Consider the following 20,769-nt stretch of genomic DNA (forward strand, 5'->3'; position numbering starts at 1 on the left):
ACCACAATAGACGCTGTATGCATCTCCGCTGGAAGTTGACCTGATTCGAAGCAGTCGGTATGGAGGTTCAAAAGATGGGGGGCCAGCAGAGTCGTCATGGGCTTAAAAAGCTCGATAGGAAGCCTGTTAGGGTCCATCGCCCTGCCGGATCAGACATCATGTATAGCTTTTTGGATCTCCGTCCCTGTGACATCCGCCTCCAGGGCCTCCCTGCCCTTCGGAGAAATGGTCATCACCTCAATAGTGGCCAGGAGATCAGTTGACCACGGGGCCTGAGACTCTGGGGAGCTAGTATAGACCCCTTCATAATGGAGCGTGAAAGCATCAGCTATCTGTTGAGGATCGGTGAGGAGAGCCCCCTCTGAGTTGACTATCGCATGCACCCATCTAGAGGCTTGCTCCCAGCGTTCCAACCATGTCACAAGTTTACCCGTTCTTTCACCCTGCTCATAAATCCTATGCCGGGTACAGAGAGCCCGCACCGCGGCATCCTCCTGGAGAAGCTGCCTGTAGTCTTGCCTCTTGAGTGTAAGGCTATGCTGAAGGGAGGGGTTAGGCTCACGCACCTCCGCCTCCTCCAGGTCTACGATGTCCGACTCTAGCTCCGATATCCTTTTCAATCTCTCAGCCCTGTGGCCCACCATAAGAGACAGTGCCCTTCCCCTAATTACTGCCCCAAAAGCCCCCCATAGAGTCACTGACGAGGTGACAAGAGCCCACGTTTTCAGCAAAATAATTTTCTGCATCTTTGCAGAGGGCATCTTTAATATGCAGTATCTTAAGTGCCCATGGCTGTATAGTTATGGATCCCGGTTGCCCCTTTTGCGGAAGACTCAGAGAAGCCCAGACCGGGGAATGATCGGAGATACCGCGGGCCAAGCAGCTCGACTCAGTAAACAGATGGATATCCTCGGCATGTGTAAAGAGATAATCCATTCTAGATTGGCTACTGTGTACCCCTGATTGGAACGTGAATCTTGTGTGCGATGGGTTAAACCACCTCCATATATCCACCACCCCTAAAGCGTTAGCGAACTCAGACAGAGGCGAGCCTGTCGGCGGATCCTCCTGGGGTGGAAGACGGAAGACGATCTAGGGAACCATTCATTGCAAGGTTAAAGTGCCCACCCAACACTAACACTCCCAATGAAAGCTCCAGTAGTAGGGACCCCACATCGCGCAGTGTCAGACCCTGTAGTCCGTCCCTCCCAGGTGCCCGCGGTCACAGCATATGTACCCTGAGCGTCAGTCCAGGTCTTGTGAACAATATAGGGGCAACCTTTACGGAGGAGGATCCCCACCCCCGATAGCCAGAGGGGAACCCCGAGTGAACAATCATACTGTAGCCTTTCCTATTCAGGGCCCATAGGAATTCCCGACCAGATGCGTCTCCTGCAGCAACACCAGGTCAAGCTCATGACGTTTAATATATTGCAACACTATGCCCCTCTTCATTTTGTCCCCCAGACCATGGACATTCCATATGGATAAACGAAGCGCTAAATTCGGGGCAATCACGTCAAATCTAAAGGAATCAGATAAGCCAGACAATTCCTCGAGGCCTGAAACGGCCAGGGTGGAAGAAACATGAGTGAATGACAGTGGAACTACTTGTACAGGCGGGAAATTCAGCAATGAAGTGCATTGATACCAGAAACCAACAAACATTTAAACATAAAGAACAATCCCCCCACCCAGCCCAGACAGCACCCCCCCTCACCCTGCCTCCCTGGATGACTGGCCTGAAACTACCCACCTCCCGCAACTTGCAGTGCGCCTGTCGCCCACCCTCATCAACTTAAGGAACATGCCCAACCCCACTCCCTAAAGCATGGATTAAGAAATCAGTAAGACTAGCCCCAGCCCGAGGTCCCAAAAATCAGAACACACAGCACCAAAATTAGCCCTGCAAGAAAATTAGTGGATTAAACATTCTAGGATAGTACCACCAACCCCAGAAAAACAAACTCAGAGCGGTATGCACAGTGAACGTCCACTGAAAGCGGGGGGGGGGGGGTCGAAGCCCAGGCGGGCCAGTCAGCCCTTAGAGGCCGCAGTGTAAAAACAGAGCCCCACAAAGGCCCCTGAAGAGGACAGCTTCTCCTGCTCATCCCGGCGGGCCCTGAGAACCTGCCTCGGGCGGAGGCGGGGAGCGACGGTGTTGACGCCAGTCATTGGGTTCTTCAGTTAGCGAAGTCAGTTTTTGCAGTTTCTAGCCAACAGTGCGCCAAGAGTCAATCCAGTCCCAGGCGTCTTCAGGCCTGGTGAAGAACCAGAGTTTACCATCGGATTCAATTCTTAGTTTCGCCGGGAACAGCATGGCATATTTGATCCCCAGATCTCTGCGAGCGCGTTTCACGTCTAGGAAACTGCGGCGATGTTTCTGGACTCTTAGGGTAAAGTCAGGGAAGAATGAGACACTACTATTCTCAACAGCCAAAGGGGGTGCGGCTCTTGCCGTTTGAAGGATCACATTGCGGTCTCTGTAGTTGAACACTCTGGCCAGAGGGGGAGGGGGGGGGCAGGCTTGGGCCTACCCCCTGGCACACGATGGGCCCTCTCGATCGAAAAGCATTTGGATACGCCTCTCGGTTGAAGGTGTTTTAGGATGAGTTCCTCAACATAGAGATCAGCAGAAGGCCCCTCCTCCCGCTCAGGAACACCAAGAATGCGAACATTATCGCGCCGCATCCGCCCCTCGTGCTCGTCAAGTTGGACCGCCATCGCCTCGTGAGAGATGATCAACTCAGTCACCTGTTTCTTGAGGGTGGCCGTGTCGGACACCAGGTCCGCCGTGGTAGTCTCAACGGTGTGCACACGGTCAGCCATTTTGCGCATATCCTCCCTGATGAGGGCCACTTCCGTAGCCACAGTGTCAATTTGATGTTCTAGAGGTGTTATTGCCGCTAGAATATCCTTGTTGGTGGGCTCAGAGACGTCTCACTAGTCCACAGCAGTGCTCGACTTCTCCTCCTGGGACCTCTGCCAAGCAAACTTCTCCAGCTTGGCTTGCGTCGAATTCCACCCGCTGCGGCCTGTTGCCATGTTCGTCACGTGAATGGGAGCAAGAAAGGCTTTGAGGTAATCACTACTCAACGCCGCCTGCCGTGAGAGATCCCACGCGGCCGGTCGGCTTTTGCTCAAACCTCACCAGCTCCAAGGCAAGTCTGTAGGCCCGGTACCCCTTAGTCGTCAGCGGGTGCCCAGCACAACCCCCTTGTGGCGCTGATTGCAGGGGGAACCCCCCCTCCAGCAACTACGATTGCCGGGGCAAGGGACTAGGCCCAAGACCCAGATCGCGCAGGGCAACAGTTCCCCCAATCACCTCCTCAGCAGCCTGGCCTTTGACGTAGTGTACCCCGGGGCCCAGGCGCCCACTCTCACATCGTGGTCACGTCATGGCCCCACATCCAGAACGGTGTCACCTAGGGATCACGGGTGGTAAAAGGGTGAGTCAGGGAGCCCCCGGAGCCCCAACAGTTTATGGGCAGGCCCCCGCGCATTGATGCCTGCCACTCACCGGATCGTACCCCCAGAAGTCCAGAAGGGGTCTCGGTCAGCGCCGGGCTGGCTCCGGGGGAATCTCCGCACAAAATGGAGGCCTCGCGGATCTCAGGAGACTCGGTGGCAGCAAGGCAGCAGTAGCAACACTGGTCGAGGCGGTTTCACCCCCTCCACTCCGACAGTCTGAAGCAACGCTCTGGTGCCGGGTCCAACTGCGACCCCCTCCGAGCAAGGCACGGGCCCCGCAGTCCAGAGCGCCCGCACTCCGCCGTCCAGGCCACAACCCTGGGCTCGCATGATATCGTGCCCCGGTAGAGGCGCACTTCCGGTTGGCCTGACCGCTGACGATGTCAGCGTGCGGAGTGGTCCCTCTCCGAAGTGTCCGATGGGCCTCAAAGTTCGCCTGCACCCGGGAAAACAGCACCGGCAGCCGTGGAGACAGTTAGGGCAATGATAGGGCCGAGGCAGAGGTATTTAAATGGATTTTACGGGAGTGGCGTGCCTGAGCACGGCTACCGTACGGTCATTCCCGTTGGCAGTTGACCACGCCCCCCACTTTGAACTTTTGACTTTCTTGCTCAACGACATTTTGTGCTTTTGGAGTTCTCACTGAAGTGGTCACTTGGGCCGAAGCACCTTGGCGCAGCAGCTAAGTGCCAGGAAGCATCCAGGGCAGTCCAAGCCTGCTGGCTTCAGAGGCTCCTTGGCAAAGATATGGGCACTCATCTCTGCAGTCGACTGTCCATGTTGGTTGTTATTTTAATTAGAGTAAAGATGAAAGAATTTGCTGCTAAGGTGATGGCACACTGTGTGCGTTCCAAATGCCAGACACATCAATGTTTAGAACATAGAGGAACACTATACAGATCTTCCAGTATTTTGCAGCTTTGAGTGGCAAAGATTGCCGCCAAAAAACACAAACTTTGAAGCCCAAAACCTTAAAATATGCATTATTTTTGAGGTGGGCAAAAAATGGGTCAGCCACAAAAATACTGAAGTTCTGTGCTCTGTCACTGCTGGAGACTTGTGCTATGTCAGTCTGTAATGTTGCAGAGTATCCAGCAGTACCGAACCTGGAACCGGAGGGTGTCTGATGCCAAAGAGTAGAATACAATATAACACCATCTCTTTTTGGCATCAAACAACCTGTGCACTCAGGGCAGCAGGAGCTGGGGAATGAAGTTGGGGAGGTGGCAGAGAAGATTGAGGGTATATAAAAAAACGAGGAAGCATGGGACAGGTTAGAGTTTAATAGAAGACAAGAGCGGGTCTAGGGCCAGGGAATGCAGGAGAGCCTTTCAAGGGCCTGCAGAGGGAACACAAACGTGTCAAGAGGGCAGCAGGCTAATCGCACAAGAGGGGACTCTGTATTTCAAAAATAGGCAACAGTGGAATTTAACACCTCTGCTGCCTGCCGGCCTATTGCTCACTCTCCTTTAACTGCCTCAGCGGCTGCATGGAGCCAGTAAACAAAGGGTGAATGCCATTTTGGGGGGAGGGGCATATTTAGCAGGCATTTTTGAGAATATATATATATATATATATATATATATATATATATATATATACACACACACACACACACAAGCATACGTCATGTAGATGGTTTAAGAGCATCAGAGTACTTTTTGAATAGGAGACCGTTAAGATTCATGAAACACAATTGAATGATTTTAGAGCTAATGGAGCTATGCCTAACAAAAAATATATATTTGTGTTTGGGGAGGATCTCTTCTTACAAGAACAGGGAACGGCAATGGGTACCTGCTTCGCCCCCAGCTATACCAACTTACATCTAGGCTGGTGGGAGGAGCAGGTGCTTGGGGGGGGGCACCCCTGGAACAATGGTCAAGTAATATTTTACGTTGGGTAAGATTCATAGATGATGTTTTCGTGCTGTGGCAGGGTTACGGAAACTGATGTAGAACAATTTATTGTGGATCTTAACCAGAACTCGTTGAATTTGAAATTTGTGGGACAATGTAGCAAAACTACCATAGATTTCCTCGATATCCGAATTCAACCAGTAGGGGATAAGCTTGAGGCCACTGTATTCCGAAAAGCTACTGCGGGGAATACTATTCTCCATGCAGATAGTGCCCACCCAGCACCATTGATACGGAGTATTCCCTTTGGGGAATTCAATAGGGCTAGGCAGGCTTGCAGGAGCCAGGAAGAGTATTTGAGAATCGAACAGGAAATGACAAATAGGTTCAGGGAAAGAGTATACTCTCCACATGTAATAAAAGGCGCAGCCAGGAAAGCCAGGTTTCTTGAAAGACAGAGGGCACTCTTTGAACCATCACAAACTCAGAAAAAGAAGGGTATTACAGACGTGGAGAACCCTATATTTTTCATGACATTTAACACCAATCATAAAGAAATCAGAGCCATTTAAAAAAAACATTGGTATCTGGTTCGGGGAGACCCCTCAATAGGCTTAAAATTGAATAGACAGCTGAATATTACTTACAGGAAATCAAAATCATTAAAAGATCTTATTGTGAGTAGTGAGTTTCAAGATAGGAAAGGTGGGGCATCGAACTGGCTCCAACAAAAAACAGGTTTTAAAAAATGTTTTAAATGTAAGGCGTGCCAACATGGATTGAATGGCACAAATTTTAAGACATTTTTTTAATAAAACTATTTTCATCAAAAGTTTTTTAACCTGTAGATCGAACTTTGCTGTCTATTTATTACAGTGTGACTGTCCAAAGGTATATATAGGAAGTACAACTACCTGTATACAAAAGAATTCTCCAACACAGAAGGGCAATTTTAAACAAAGATAGAACTTACCTGGTCGCAAGACATTTTGAGAAATACCATCAAAGTAATCCCTCTAGTCTACAATATAGTTTTATAGCGGAGATTCCCCGTAAAAAGAGGAGGAGACAGGGAAAAAGAATTGGAGACATATTATATCTTGGAGTTCAATAGCAGAGAACCTCATGGACTGAATGTAGATGAGGACTTGTATACATGCCTACACTAAGATAGTGAGACAAGGGATTCTGAGGGTAAAAGCTGCACAAAATGAGACCTTTTTGTTTTTAGGTCTCGCTGGCTATCGCGTAAGCGATGCTCAGCGACACTCTAGTAAGGGGCTCCCAAAAGTGGATTGCATGGAGAGCACGCGCACAATCACGTGCATCGTGCCGCCATGCAATCCGCTTTTGGCATCGTACTTCAAAGGGTCCGCTCCCCCGCCTGGAATGTGCTCCCCCGCCAAGCGCGCGCGCCACGCTCCGCCGGGCTTGTCTTGTTTTTTCAGGGTTCGATTAAGACTGAGGTATATAGCGCACGATTCAAACAACGGTTGCATCTTTTATGAGCATTGCGTGAATGCACGGTCGTCTCTGTAGTATACGTATTGTGGAGTTAAAATATTTTCACTCAAATGCGAGTGTGGGAATAACACAGCTCGCGAGTAAGTTTATCGTCAAGCATGGCATACCACAGCATTCACTTCAAACACTTGGAAAAAAAGAAACCCTCCCCGGCTTGCATTCCTGGCTCGAACCTTGTGACCTCGCGGTGACACTTCATTCCAGGAGGTGAGGGGGTGACTGGACACTTCACGGTTTATAAAAGAACCCCTGACCTTCTTTAACAACCTCTTAATGGCGGGTGTAAACTTCCTGTCCACAAATTCCTAATCTCCCTGCCCGGAACTGCAGCGCCACGACGTCTGATTTCAAGCCACTGAAAGGAAAGTGAGAAAGAACACGTGAAGACACGCACTGTTCCAAAACGCTTCCAGGACATGAAAATGCAAAATGAGTCTCCTTTTGAAGGCGCTTGTTAAATTCCTCGGGAGACCATATGGACTGAACTGGGTGTCGAAGACAACATCTTTCATTGCCCAAAGGGGGAAATCAAATGAGCCATCCGTTAGCAGGCCAGTTGCTAACGGACCCCCCCACCTCGTCCTTTAAACTAATGACTGATGGTCTGTTGTCAATTCCCTTCACTGGACCCCTCAGAAATGCAGGCTGCTTGCATACAGTCAACACTTCACTTTTATGGGTCTGCGGAGCCAGGCGCTCCTAGACTTTTGAACCCAAGGCTGCCTCCGTCTGGCTACACCCTTCACTTCTGGAGCCAGCTTCTTTTTTTTCTTCTTTTTTTTTGTACCACCACCACAATGAGAGGTAATTAGGGTAAGTCTGTTAATCCTCCTCTTTTAGTCACAGATGTAATTATGGATTCAAAAAAGCCAATTGGGGTGAAGGCTGAATTGCGGGTAAACGTTACCATGTAAAAGAGTTGAATGGCGGGTCAAGGAAATGTTAACTGAACAAAGGGAGATATACAAGCTCTCTCCAAGCTAAAATTACCCCCATTCGACCAAGCTAAATTAGACAGCCTTTCCTCTGAAATAAAGTCTGATAGCATTTAACACCTTGTTTTTAAATTAGAAAGCGCGTAACTTAGAATACTCCGCGCCACATGCTAGCGTCGGGACCGTCTCGTCTCACTCCGAGGCAAGGCTTTCCCATTCACGCGTCATGCGGGGCTGTTTAATGGTGCCTCGATCGTGCCAGACGGCCTACGAAGAAGCATTGTAAAAAGAAAAAAAAAAATATATATATATATATATACACATATAAAAATCAAGAAGCATTCAATAGCTCAGAGATACCAGGACTTTTGAAAATAGAAATGAGAGAATGACTTGTCTGGGGTCACAGTACCTTTACGGGACCACCGCTCTACAGACATGTCTCATATAGCCATGTTTTGTGTTTTCTTCGGCGTGCTTTAATAACAGATGCATGACGGTGAGAACATTTTCGAGTAAAAGACATTTTGAGGTTGTAGTTTTGAAAACTTGCTCCGAATTCCAGCTGAAATGCACGGGCGGGCATGTGTTCTTTAGTGGGACAGACAGTGCAAATCATATGTTTTCGAAAAGTGGGGCATATCTGTCTAAAGACTGTTACTTTGAAAAACGTTACACTGTTGCAGTGGAAATAATGGTAACTTCTTCGGGTCTAACTGAAATGTTACATTTGCAGGCAATTTATCCAAGGCATGGAAAGGGACCCCCATGTCCCCATTCTTAGTGCAAAATATTCTTAACAATTACAATCAGCAGTCTAGAACATAATTAGTGAAACAGACACCAGGACCCTAAATAAAACTGTCAAAACAATTCAGTATCAAATGGCTTGAAATGTACACTTCAATAGAGAGAAGTCCAAAGACTGAAAGACTGGGCTGGCTACATTGACCAGCATCAGTGAAACAGCATCCTCTTGGTTCGGTTCCTTTCTGCTCACACCCATAAAGTTACATTGGGCCTATATCTCTTCAGGGCAGCTGACATCCTATGTGGAGTACCTCAGGGCTGTGTACGGTCACTTTTGCTATTCAGTGCGACAATGTCCCTCAAGGCAGACATCCACCATTCCTACAAGACTGAATTGGAAATGTGCACAGATGACGAAGACTACCAGTTCAACTTGAAGACGGCCCTTGCAACCTTCTCAGATTGTGCCGCTGCCTATCTCGTTTTCACCTCTGCCTACATGATAAACAAGCATTGGCATAGCCAATAGGTCTCGCCTTTGGGACCTTATAAGTGTTTAGCCATGCAACAGTTGATGATGTTGCACCAAGGATATTGTACTGCATAACTAAATACATATAAGGTTCCAAAGGCGAGACCTTTTGGCTATGCCAATGCTTGTTAATAGAGAGACCAAGAATGAGGAATAGGGACATGAAAGGATTAGATGATTCCTGTACAAGGAGAAAAGTAAGGTTTTTTTCCTCAAAATGGACCGGTCTATTTTTTTAAAACTATTTTTAAACTGTTTAAAAGGAAAATAGGGGTGGTGTTTGTTTGTATATCAATTACAGACGTTTTAGAATATTGAAAGAGGCAGTAGCACTTGCATTTTAAAGTTTTGAAATATATAATATTTTAATTATGTATTTGATAGTGTTGAAATAAGTGGATGAAATATGTACAAAAATATACTGTAAAGCACTTGCACTTTAAGAACTTTGAAATTTGTAATGATATTTTAATTATGTATTTTTTGATCAGGTGTTTTTAACGAGTTTATGAAATGTGTATGGCAATATAATGTGAGGCACCTGCACTTTGAAAGATTTATTTGCACAAAGCACTAGCACTGTAACAAATATTTTGGTTTTTCATGATATACATAATGGAAAGGTAATATCACGGTTACTCCCCGTGAACCTTTTTACTGTTGAAATATATGTAGAACATATAAATTGTAGGATTCATAGGTTGCAAATATACGAAATGTTATTTTGTTATAATTGGTTGTTCAACAGAGCAATTATTTTTTACCGGGGAATCCGGATTATAAAAGCAAGGGATTTAATGTCTCTGCTAGATATAAAAATCCAGGAGGACAAATTCGAAATATGGCTGGAGCAACCACAAAAGGAAAAATCTGCGTTTTTATTTTGCAGAATTTTTTTTTATAAAATAGAACTATCCTTGTAAATTGCCATTTGTATATGCACCTTATGTATTCAAATATGACCGCCGCGTTAACAGAAAACGAGTGTGCGGGCTAATGTGTTCAAATCCTTTTAGTCCTTCCTCAATGTTCTTAATCTGTGAAAGTGAGTATTTTAATGGAAAAATCATGGCGCTTTAACATCGTGAACAAGGCAGCTGAGACTGCTGAAACGCGTAGATGTTTTTGTCATTTACAAATAAAGAACCGAGTGACCAAACCCACCTGGGAGTGCTGGACGATTATCTCCTGCAAAGGAGGATACAAATAAAAAAAAAATGCCCCTGCATTCAAGACGCACTCCTCCAGTTGGTAGGTATCACCTTTATTTTTCCAAAGGAACAGGGTTACAGCTCCGTTTATTTTGTCCATTTGTTATGCCTTACGCGTTTCAGTGCATTCTCGCACTTTCATCAGAGGCAAAGTTCAGAGTGCACCAACTTCAGGCTCCCACAGCTTCCCTTCGTGCTTCTCTCATTATTATGGGCCTCAGGTATATATATATATATATATATATATATATATCTCTCTCTCTCTCTCGCTGGATTCTTACAAAAGTGCAGATTTCACAATTGTTTTTTGAAAATCGCAGAATCCTGGGGGGTCCGACTATGTGAAAATCACTGCAGTAAAAAGGATTTGTATATATAAAATAAAATAGTACCTTATTCAGAGTGTAAGCACCGGAGGCACACTAATAAAGCAATTAATCAGTACTTAGACTATTTTCGATCAAGGGACATACGCACAAAGAGGAATAAAGTGAAAGCGAGCCGCTAACCAATGAGAAGTAAGGAAATGAGTGACAAAGGAGTCAATCATTGGTAAGTAATGGGCGGGCTAAAAGCCCCTTTTGAGAGTTGTTTTTCTTTTTTGCAAACAATTAGATCGTTGCAAGGGACAGCACATGCGCAGTCTCAGGCGAGACCTAAAAAAAAAAAAAATTCCCACTGTTCTGCCACTGTCAGTTACTTGCTCCACAACGGACTAATTTAGTTCATTGAAAATCACAGATTAAATGCAAGCAATGCAGTACTGTTACATACAAGCACAATAAGTTATAAACATTTTACTGTAAATAAACTTTCATAATGCAAAACAATCATACACCAATACATACCAGGCCGCATATTGCTTTTGTCATTTTCTTGAACTTTTTGGTTTTTAGTACACTTGGTGAATCCTCCATTAATGAATACATATCTGGGTCTAGAAACCTATAGACATCGAACAGACCCAAAATAAACATTAGCAAAGCAGATATTTATTAGGATATAACAATTGGATTCCTATTATTTGTCAGGTTAGAATTTAAATACGCTTTAGACATAGTTCACAAATGTTTTGGGAAATAGTACAAAATCATACATAATTACTGGAATAGTCATAGAAATCTGCAGCAATGTGTAAGTGTTGGAAATACTCCACTCCCACACCGGAAAGGGTGGTGGTAACGGGGTCTCTCCAGACATACACAGTGGTAGCTTGGCTCGAGTGGTCAGGAATCAGGCACCGTGCTAAGCATACGTCATACCCATACAATAACCGTGCGTGCATCCGTTCCAAAAACGACTCTACACCGTAAAAATTATGAAAATATCTGTTTATCTTCTTTTTCTCTTAGTTGCTGATTAAATAAATAATAACACAATCACCATATACAAGGCTTTTTCTGTGGAAGGGTACGTCAAATAAATACTGTCTTAATGATTCAATAAATAGGGGAGATCATAAATAATTAAGGCATAAATATAAGTGCATCACATACAGGCAATTAAATATTATGAGGCAATAAATACTGCAAACCAATCAATATTGTGCGACAATAAATACTGTGGAACAATAAATACAGTGAAGCAATAAATAGGTTAAATACAATAAATACAGTGCTCTCAATAAATAATTAAAAGCTGACAGTGACACTCATAGAATCAGATCACATTTAGATTTCTATGGGCTGATTTGGCCCAGTCACAGCTTGTGGTTAGATGGATGGCTTGAGGGTGTCTACTCCCTGGCTTGGACAAGGCTGAGGCCTAAACTGAGGTAGATCAAGGGGGGGGAATTCTAGAGAACCCCTCTGAATTAGTCTCAGCTCACCCCTGGCACAATCAAGCTGGTTCCAGCACCTCTCTAGCCCCTAGGATAGTCTCTCAGGATTCCACAGGGCCTTAGGCGCCCTCTATTCCACTTACTGCCCTTTTTCTGAAGCTCCGACGCCGCTGGAGTCGTGTCGACGCCGTGAGGCGGTTCCGGTTCGATGTCGGCGGCCTCGGCACAATGTCAGTTCTTGACGACGCCGATAGGCGGTTCCGGTTCGATGTCGGCAGTCTCGGCTCGATGTCGATCTCCGATTCGATGACGTCGGGCAGTCTTGGCTCGATGTCGACTTCAGGCGGCTCCGGTCCGATGGCGACCTCCGGTGCTCCTCTCCTCAGGTTCCGGCGACTCCGGAGTGCGATCCCCACTCCCGACCTCCGGTGCTCCTCTCCTCAGGTTCCGGCGACTCCGGAGTGCGACCTCCACTCCCGACCTCCGGTGCTCCTCTCCTCAGGTTCCGGCGACTCCGGAGTGCGATCTCCACTCCCGACCTCCGGCACGCTTCACCTCGGTCTCCGGCGACTCCGGAGGGCGGACTTCACTCCCCCGTCGACGCCGCTCACTCGACCTCGGGTGACTTCCTCCTCGACCTCTGGTACTCTCTACGACCTCCGTCGGCGCCCTCTCTCGACCTCTGGCGGCTCCGGGTACGACGTCCGCTTCTCCAGTCAGCGCCGCTTCTCCACCTCGGGCTCCGGGTCTCTAGGCTTCTCGACGTCGGACTCCAGGAAAACCAATAATCAGGTGAGGACTTTGCTGTTCTTTGCTTCTAAGGCCTGTTCCTGCTGTCCAGGTCCTTAAGATGGTTTTTCTTGCTTCTTCCCACACAGGGCTCCAGGCTGGGCTCAGTCAGTAGGGACTAGTATCAAGGGTGGGTTTATGGACCCCACTCCAGGCACAAGTTTCCACCCCTGCTGCCTCACTCCTTCCTCCTTCAGGTTTCTGCTGCTCTCCCTTCACCAGTCAGGTGCCAACTGCCAGCTCCAACTGCCAACTCTCTGTCTTAGCTTCCCAACATTCTAAACCGCCTCCAACTGTCACAGGGCTCCAGAATGTTGCAGAAGGTTCTAGTAGGTTCCAGTGGGTTCTGATGATGTCACAGGTGGCCACCATTTTGTGCTCCAGGCCCTCAGACAGAAGTTCCAGGGGTAGATAAAATGGCTCCCTGAATCTGCATCAATACTAAAGTCTGGTGGTTCCCAAAAAGGAAAAATACTAACAGGGCTTGAGGCAAAAGTGGGACAAAATAAATAATGGAGAGGAGGGACCACCCAAAGGGCTGACAGGTCTAACAGTAAGTATTTCCACTTGTAGAAGTACAAGCATCTGTACATTTATGCGTGCGCAATGCAAATTTTTTAGTCTATCTATGGAAAAATATTTTTCCTCTATTCATTAAATATCACCGCATTCACTCCAAATTATTTTCTTGGAAAAACTCACTGCACCCTCAGAGGAGTAGATTTCTCCTGGTAACCTTTTGTTGTGGACCCGAGTCAGACTTCAGTGCCTCAACACTCAAGAATCAGGCCTTTGGATAGCATGTGGTCATATGGGACTTGCTCCACTAGAAATATTGCCTACCACTTGAAGTGTATGGATCAGTGCAGCAATCGACCATCATACTTGAGGTTTGTGTTTTTCAGGTCTGGCTTGACAGAGCAGCAGTTGTCACACTTTATGTAATGAACAGGAAAATAGCTTGAAAAGGCACAATTTATGGAAGTGCTTCTGCTCTGTCAAGCGACTGAAGAATGTATTGTTGCACCCTTTGCCTTGTGGGAAAGCTTATGCTCAATACAACAGGAATGGTAATGCTAACCAATAGTCAAGGTGTTAGGCCTGATCTGTTGACTATGGAAAGTGACGTGAAAATGCAGTAGGTCTGAATTATTTAGTTTTAAAGGTATATGCTAAAGACAATAGGCCTTTAAGAACGGTCTGATTATTTTGTGTTAAAGCTTGTAGACAGGTACTTTGCTACATGGAATCGGAGATTACCATAGTAGGCAATTGTTTTTATTTTGATCACCCACCCCTCCAGGTGACAACCCCTGCATATAAAGGATCTGCATTTTGATAATCCTTGTTAACTGTCTCCAGAGCGATTAAAATTTGTTTTGCCAACTTTAATTATATGCATATTGATATAATTCTGTTTGCCTGAGAGTTGCCTTATGGGGGAAGGTTATACTAGATATAGTAGGCCTGTGATGGTGAAAAGTCAACGATAATAGAAGCCTTATTGGTTCACTGGGAAAATTAGTCAGATGCCATAGACATGACCCTTTTATTATGAAAAGTTCAATCAAAGGCAGTAGCCCTCACCAATGTATTGTGAAAAAGGGTTGTTGAAGCCGTTTGGAGTTTACGGGTTGACTCTTATTACACTGTTAAAGCCTGTAGACAGACATTTTGTTAGATGGAATCTCACAGATTATCAATGCCCCTTGCTTTTACACCATTGAAATAAACTATGGGTAGACCACTTCCATTTCGATAATCCTGGTTAGATCTTCTTCATAGGGATTGAGGCAAGTAAAGGGTGGAACAGAAACTAGTAAACAAATATAAGATTCAGCCATGTTGTAGCGAGGCCCACTGTCCTCATCCTGTATTACCACATGCCCCCTAAAGACACCCACGGTGGTCCCAGTGTTGCCTGGGAACACTACTCCCCCATATCTCCTGGCATAATTGTCCTCACCCATGGAACAGGAGTAGCTCCACTAAGACAGTTTTATGTAGGAACACCACATATTTTGACTTGACTCTGCAGCCGGGTCTATGACAGATCCGACCGGCAACTATAGTTTTAAGAACCTCATCTTGCTTTGATATAGACTTTAAACGCTTCCCAGACTGTCCCACATTAAATTGGAACTATTAAATTATGGTCAAACCAAGTTAATGTGGAGTATCTTCAAACAAGGAGAGTGTGACCCTCTCTGGAGACTGATCCAAAACGGTTCTAGAAAGACTAGTCACTTCATCGATCCAGCTACATGTCTTATGAGAGTAACCAATACATTTTGTGAGCCACCATGTCAACTGCAGACATGTAAAAGCTAAACTCCCTGCCACCCAATGTCAGTTATCTCAAAGCTCATGCAGCCCATTCTGGTCTATTATGTGTAGGCTCACTTTGTAGCAGCAGTAGCAAGAGGCTTAGCAGTTGTAATTAATTTATCTAGGAAGAGTCTAAATCACTGTTGAAACCCTGCCTCTCAATATGGTGCCCGGGTTGCAACAGAGAATTCCAGTTCAAACGATATCAAAGAATTGGGGATTATCATAAAGGTTGACAATAGTTATCTGCTGGCTACACTGTAAATCCTACACTACGAGACAGTGACCTTTCACAACAGACAAGGTACTCCAATGCACAAGTAAAATCACCAACAAATCAATATCGATGCCCCCTCTAAAATAGGTTGTGCAAGAGATAAAATATCAACGTGTGCCACCAAAGTAATAAAACCATGCATCAGAAGAGGAAGGAAATCCATGTTTCTTTGGTCAAGGTTTGATAAGCATGTTTCTAGTTTGCAGGAGTTATTCCATCTACAGACATTCTAGGCCAATAGACAGATGGGATGTCTGTGTGCGAGTGGCAAGTGAAGTGGTACAAACTAACCCAATCAGGGCAAAGGCAACAGACAAGAGTCTAAAATAGTAAAGAATTTAAATATTAGTTATGACATGGACAGATCTGTAGTGCAATTCTGAACATTAAACACACCAAATACCCTAACATCCACCTCACACACCGAAAACCCCAACCTTCAGCAACAAACCTACTGCCACCACCATCAAGCCAAACAGGACTACAATGCAAATTGGAGAAAGCCATTTCAACAAAATACAACATGAATCATTCAGCAGTGATACACATGTGGTGCCAAATACCTGCAACCATTACAACCACCATCAAGCAGATAAGGATTAAACAATATAATTTTAATCCATGATGCCACAGATGGGCTCCTGACTTTCCCCCAAGAAGATAATATTGAGAGCAATGGGCGCTATATTAAAATTATCACTTTACATTACCGGAGGGCTGAATATACTGGCCAGTCATGTGAATGGCTTAAAAATATTGAAATAAATAAAATAGCTCCTCCAAGCCAGACAACATGTGAGGACACAATCTACTCCAATACCACCACCCAGCCAAACAAGACTAAAATGCATGTTGAAAAGAAATACATCATGAAACATTCAGTAGCGTTACAAGCATGATGTACCAAAGATCGAAATATTAAAAGCATCACTTAGCAGAACAGGAGGGTTGCATCTAGTTGCCACTCACAAATTATATATGCAAAATCTCATTCCCCCATCCCCCAGCCCAGTAAGACATGGAGCATTCGTAACCCAAAGGAAAAATATGCAACATGTATAACACCCTGGAGTAGCTCTGATCCCAGAGGATGGTATGGTCGGAAGTGGAAGGGAGAAAAAGGCAGACCAAAATATGAATTGTTGGGTTCATTGAAGGGAACAAATCAGTGAATTTCCTGGAGCAATAGCTGTATGGCACCGCCCAAGCAGGCACACTTTACACCTGTTTCATTGTGAAGCATGCGCAGAGATCAGACCTCAAAACATACTCCCAGAGTACCCTAACAGCAATGATTGATAATGAAGTGAACTAGAAAGTCCAAGTTACAATACTGAAAACAATAAAGAGTCTAGGGCATGGACAAGGACTCCTATTGCATCATGGTGTTCCCGGACAACATTCGCCAGTGCAGCTGCAGAGGAAATCCTTTGAAAGGGTAAACCAAACTTTGTGCTAGGAGTATTCGATATATGCTCATCTACCCAGCCAGATTCAAGGGTATATTTCAGTCCAAGGACACCTTTTATAACACCTCAGAGAAGACATGAGAATGGATAGAAGAAAGGCCCATTGTAGGGATGCGTGTGGGAGCTTTTTCTTAGACACACACTCCACTCGAAGAAGATAAGGACAGCCGGTTAAAGAAAGGGTGGTCCAGGAAATGTAGTGGTTCCAAACTTGGTTTAGCCAACTGCCCAGAGACAAGAATGGGGCACACCATGTTGACTGACTTAGTCGATGAAACCCAGCCATGTAGCCCAAAGCAGGGGAGTAATCTTGACACAATGAGCTGAAGCAAAGCCAGCCGAATAAAAAATAAATAAAAAAACACCCCTGACAACACAGCTATAAATTAAGTGGCCAGTTAGAACTCGCTGGTGCCACTTGAGAGATGCTTCATAACGTTACACCTGGTCAAGCTCATGGAGTGGTTGTAGAGAGCATAGATCTGGTGGGCCGATTAGTGTTCTTGCTCACATGGTCTCTCTGCATAACCTCGTTCATCCATACTTGAGGTGTGCCACTTTAAGTATGACCATTAGATGGCACTAAGTTGGTCGCTGGATGTAGGGCTTGAATACTTTTAGGTCAAAACTAGGTAGCACATGCGCTGTCTCTTCGAGGCATGCTTCATTCACTCTGTGGGCTTACAGCCTGCAATTGCGTTATTATTCGTCCCTTCGATTGTCATTCAAAAATGCTTGCTTGCTGGTGGTTAATCCTTCCCTCTTTGTCCCTCCTTTTGTGTATGGTTTCCTCCCACAGAGCACTGCCCAATTACTGTTAACATTACGCTTCGGTGTTCATTTGGGGACTATTTTGTTTCTTTGATTCCTGCTTGTGACATTGTTTGCCCGTCTTTGGTGGTTCAGCTTCGGCGCCTGTCGCATAATCCCCACCCCCTTAAATACTGAGATGAAATGTCAGACCTGGTTTTCGAAATCGCCTCTTTAATTTTCTTGGACATCAAAGTGTAAGGATTTCCCCCAAGCCCCGCCTGCTTCGTTACTTGTTGCTTAAGCGAGCCTCGGTCACCAGACCTTAAGCAGCCCAATATTGCAGCACTGGTAAGGGCAAGACTTGGGCAACTCCGGTCGCATTTTCTCCGACGCTTGTTTATTTAACGTTAACTCAAGCAACCCAAAGGTGTTGAAGAGCTTTACACGAGTGCTAGTTACATTAAACAAGGTCAGATTACATTTTTGAAAGCATTTTTTATGAGCACAACCTCGACTGACCCTAAGGTATTGGAGCGCTTTACAAAAGTGGCAGTTACATTACACAAGTTCAGGTTATTTTTTTTGTTTTTAGGTGCCTGGAGATTATGTGATGCCGACGCTGTCCCAGTTTATTCATTTGTCTATCTGATAAATGGGAGCATTTTTTTTGTTGTTGCCATGTCCAGTGCTCCTTATACTTAGAGGGATGGGACTATGGGCGGGCCAGTGTTTTTAGTGGAAAACTCTGGAGAAAGTTGCCTGGTGACTAGAGGTCGGGGAGGAGGGATGAGACGTCTCTGCCATTGGAACGAACTTCACTGCTTTTTTTCATAGGCTGTTCAATACTCTTGTGATGCAGTCACACACACACACAATGTTATGGTGCTGTTGACTTGCATCGAGGCACTTGTCTTTCTGTCTCTGCATTAAGAAGCCTTGGAATGTTTCCTGGGGCAAGCATGTAATACTGAATCACACTGCATGATGGGGGGGGGGGGGGGGGGGGGGCAGTGCTACCAGTCCGGACGACGTGGTGAGAGCTGCCGGAAGCCGCACGAGGGGTAGGCCTGAAGCCCCGAGCTGCCGTGCTGTGCTGCGCCGGACCGGAGTTCTGAGCAGCGGTAGGAGTCCGGTGAGTGGCGAGACCTCCCCTGGCTGTGCTTCAGCCTTGCAACGGACCCCGCCGGGACCTCGGTGCCGACTCGAACTGCTGATTTTGTCTGCTGTTGCGCCGTGGGATGGTGCGGCCCCGAAGGGGAAAGAGTCGTGGCACTGAGGGTCGCCATTGGAGAACCTACATAGGAAGTGTACCGAACGGCAGTGCAGCAGCGGCGTAGCGATAGAGGGAAATCAGACCACCTCATTCTGCCAGCAGGAACGTCCCCCCCCCCCCCCCAGCGACGTTGTGCGTGCAGGTTCGCGGGGTAGACCGACACTGCTGTCGCCCTGATGCGATGCGGTGTTGAAGACCCGGCAGAGAGTTGCCTTGCTGCCCGTCCAGATCACAACACGCCGAGACCTGTGAGGTTGTGGGGTATTGGTCCCTGGTGCCCTGTAATTGCTGTGCGTGCTGCTGATAGGGTGGAGCATTTTTGTCACTGGTGTAGTGCATAGAGACTTCGCTTCTGGTCCTGGTACTAGAATATACTATCCTGACAATGGGCAAGGTGGACCGTACGCAGCCCAAGCTCACGTTTCAGCAAAAAAAAAAATCTAAGGGGCAGGATACGACAGCAGATGATGGTGAAAATACCACTGAACCGCTCCCAGAGGATACAGAGAGGGATATATGTTCTATGCTGGCAGCAATGGAAAAGGGTTTACACAGTAGTCTTTCGGACCTTGGCTCCAAGATGGGACTCTCTTTCCTATCGTATGGACAGAATGTTAGAGAGGATGGACAAACAAGCACAGCGGTTAGATATGACGGAGCGACGTGTCTCGGAGGTTGAGGGGGGCACAGACGTCTCTGGACGCTGGCCACAAACAACTGGATAGAGTGATCCAGGTTCTGCAGGACAAAACGGAGGACCTGGAAGCACGGTCCTGGTGCTGCAACCTCAGAATTAAGGGCCTTCCGGAGACGACCCCTACTGACAATATGGAACAATTTGTTCAAAAACTGCTTGTCACACTACTGGGAAGTGAGACCTTCTCACCTATGTTTGTTGTTGAAAGGGCGCACCGCTCCCTGGGTCTTCGCTGGACGCACCACCAAGACCAATCATAGCAAAGCTCCTTCAAAACCATGACCGGGACTCGGCGCTGAAGTTCGCTAGTGACAGATGACCACTGCAATACGAAGGCTCCGTCATATCGCTGTTCCCGAATTTTACAATGAAAGTTCAAGAGTAGCACCGTCAATTTGCCCTATTGAAGAAACTACTTGGAGTGAGTAATGTTGACAACGCTATGCTATACCCTGCCAGACTCCGGGTTAATCGCCAGGGACAGTCACGCATCTTTACAGACCCGAAAGCATTACAGAAGGCTATGAAAGAATGGTCCAGGGACAAGCGTCGCAGCCCGGAGAGGGCCTCATCGCAGGGTGCAGAGGGCGGCGAATTGGACGAACAGGACTGATATGCGCGCAGCCCTATGATCAGATAAGACTCCTATCTCATGGGTTCTGGCTAGGAGCTTTGTTTGTCCTATGTGGAATCTGTTCTCAATGACCAGTCTTTCAACCCCCCCCCCCCCCAAATACCCCTCCTTTTTGCCCCATTTTTTCCCCCTCCTTTTTTCTTTCTCCTTTCTTCCCTCTTCCTAGGGGCTATGAGCCTGCTTGGTGGTGGTGGTGGTGGGAGGGGGGGGGGGGAATCTGAGACTCTTTTTGCCATGTAACACATATTTGGGGTGTTGTTTGGTGATTATATGTCAAATGTCAGATGCTTCATATTCTTAGATGGCTTGCGGTGCGGACAGGACACTGTTTATGGACGCTACTCACGTTTTTCTACACTAGCATTTATGGTAGGTTCTTATGGCTAATGTTGACAGATTAACTTCGCATGACACTGGTGCGGTTGGTGACTCTTCCCACAGTGGGATAACACAAGGCTATATACGTGCCCTTACTTGGAATGTGAGG

General features: G+C 46.5%; 1 protein-coding gene across 1 annotated transcript in view; it reads right to left on the reverse strand.

Annotated features, from left to right (window-relative positions):
- GPN3 (GPN-loop GTPase 3) overlaps positions 1 to 20,769 on the reverse strand; it is an 81,272-nt gene that overhangs the window by 14,480 nt on the left and 46,023 nt on the right. Inside the window, exon 6 of the mRNA XM_085633217.1 lies at positions 11,131 to 11,227. Within this exon, the coding sequence (XP_085489343.1) occupies positions 11,131 to 11,227 (97 nt within the window). The remainder of the gene's footprint in view (positions 1 to 11,130; positions 11,228 to 20,769) is intronic.

The sequence above is a fragment of the Triturus cristatus genome, chromosome 11 (assembly GCF_964204655.1).
Source record: "Triturus cristatus chromosome 11, aTriCri1.1, whole genome shotgun sequence".
Lineage (NCBI taxonomy): Eukaryota > Metazoa > Chordata > Amphibia > Caudata > Salamandridae > Triturus > Triturus cristatus.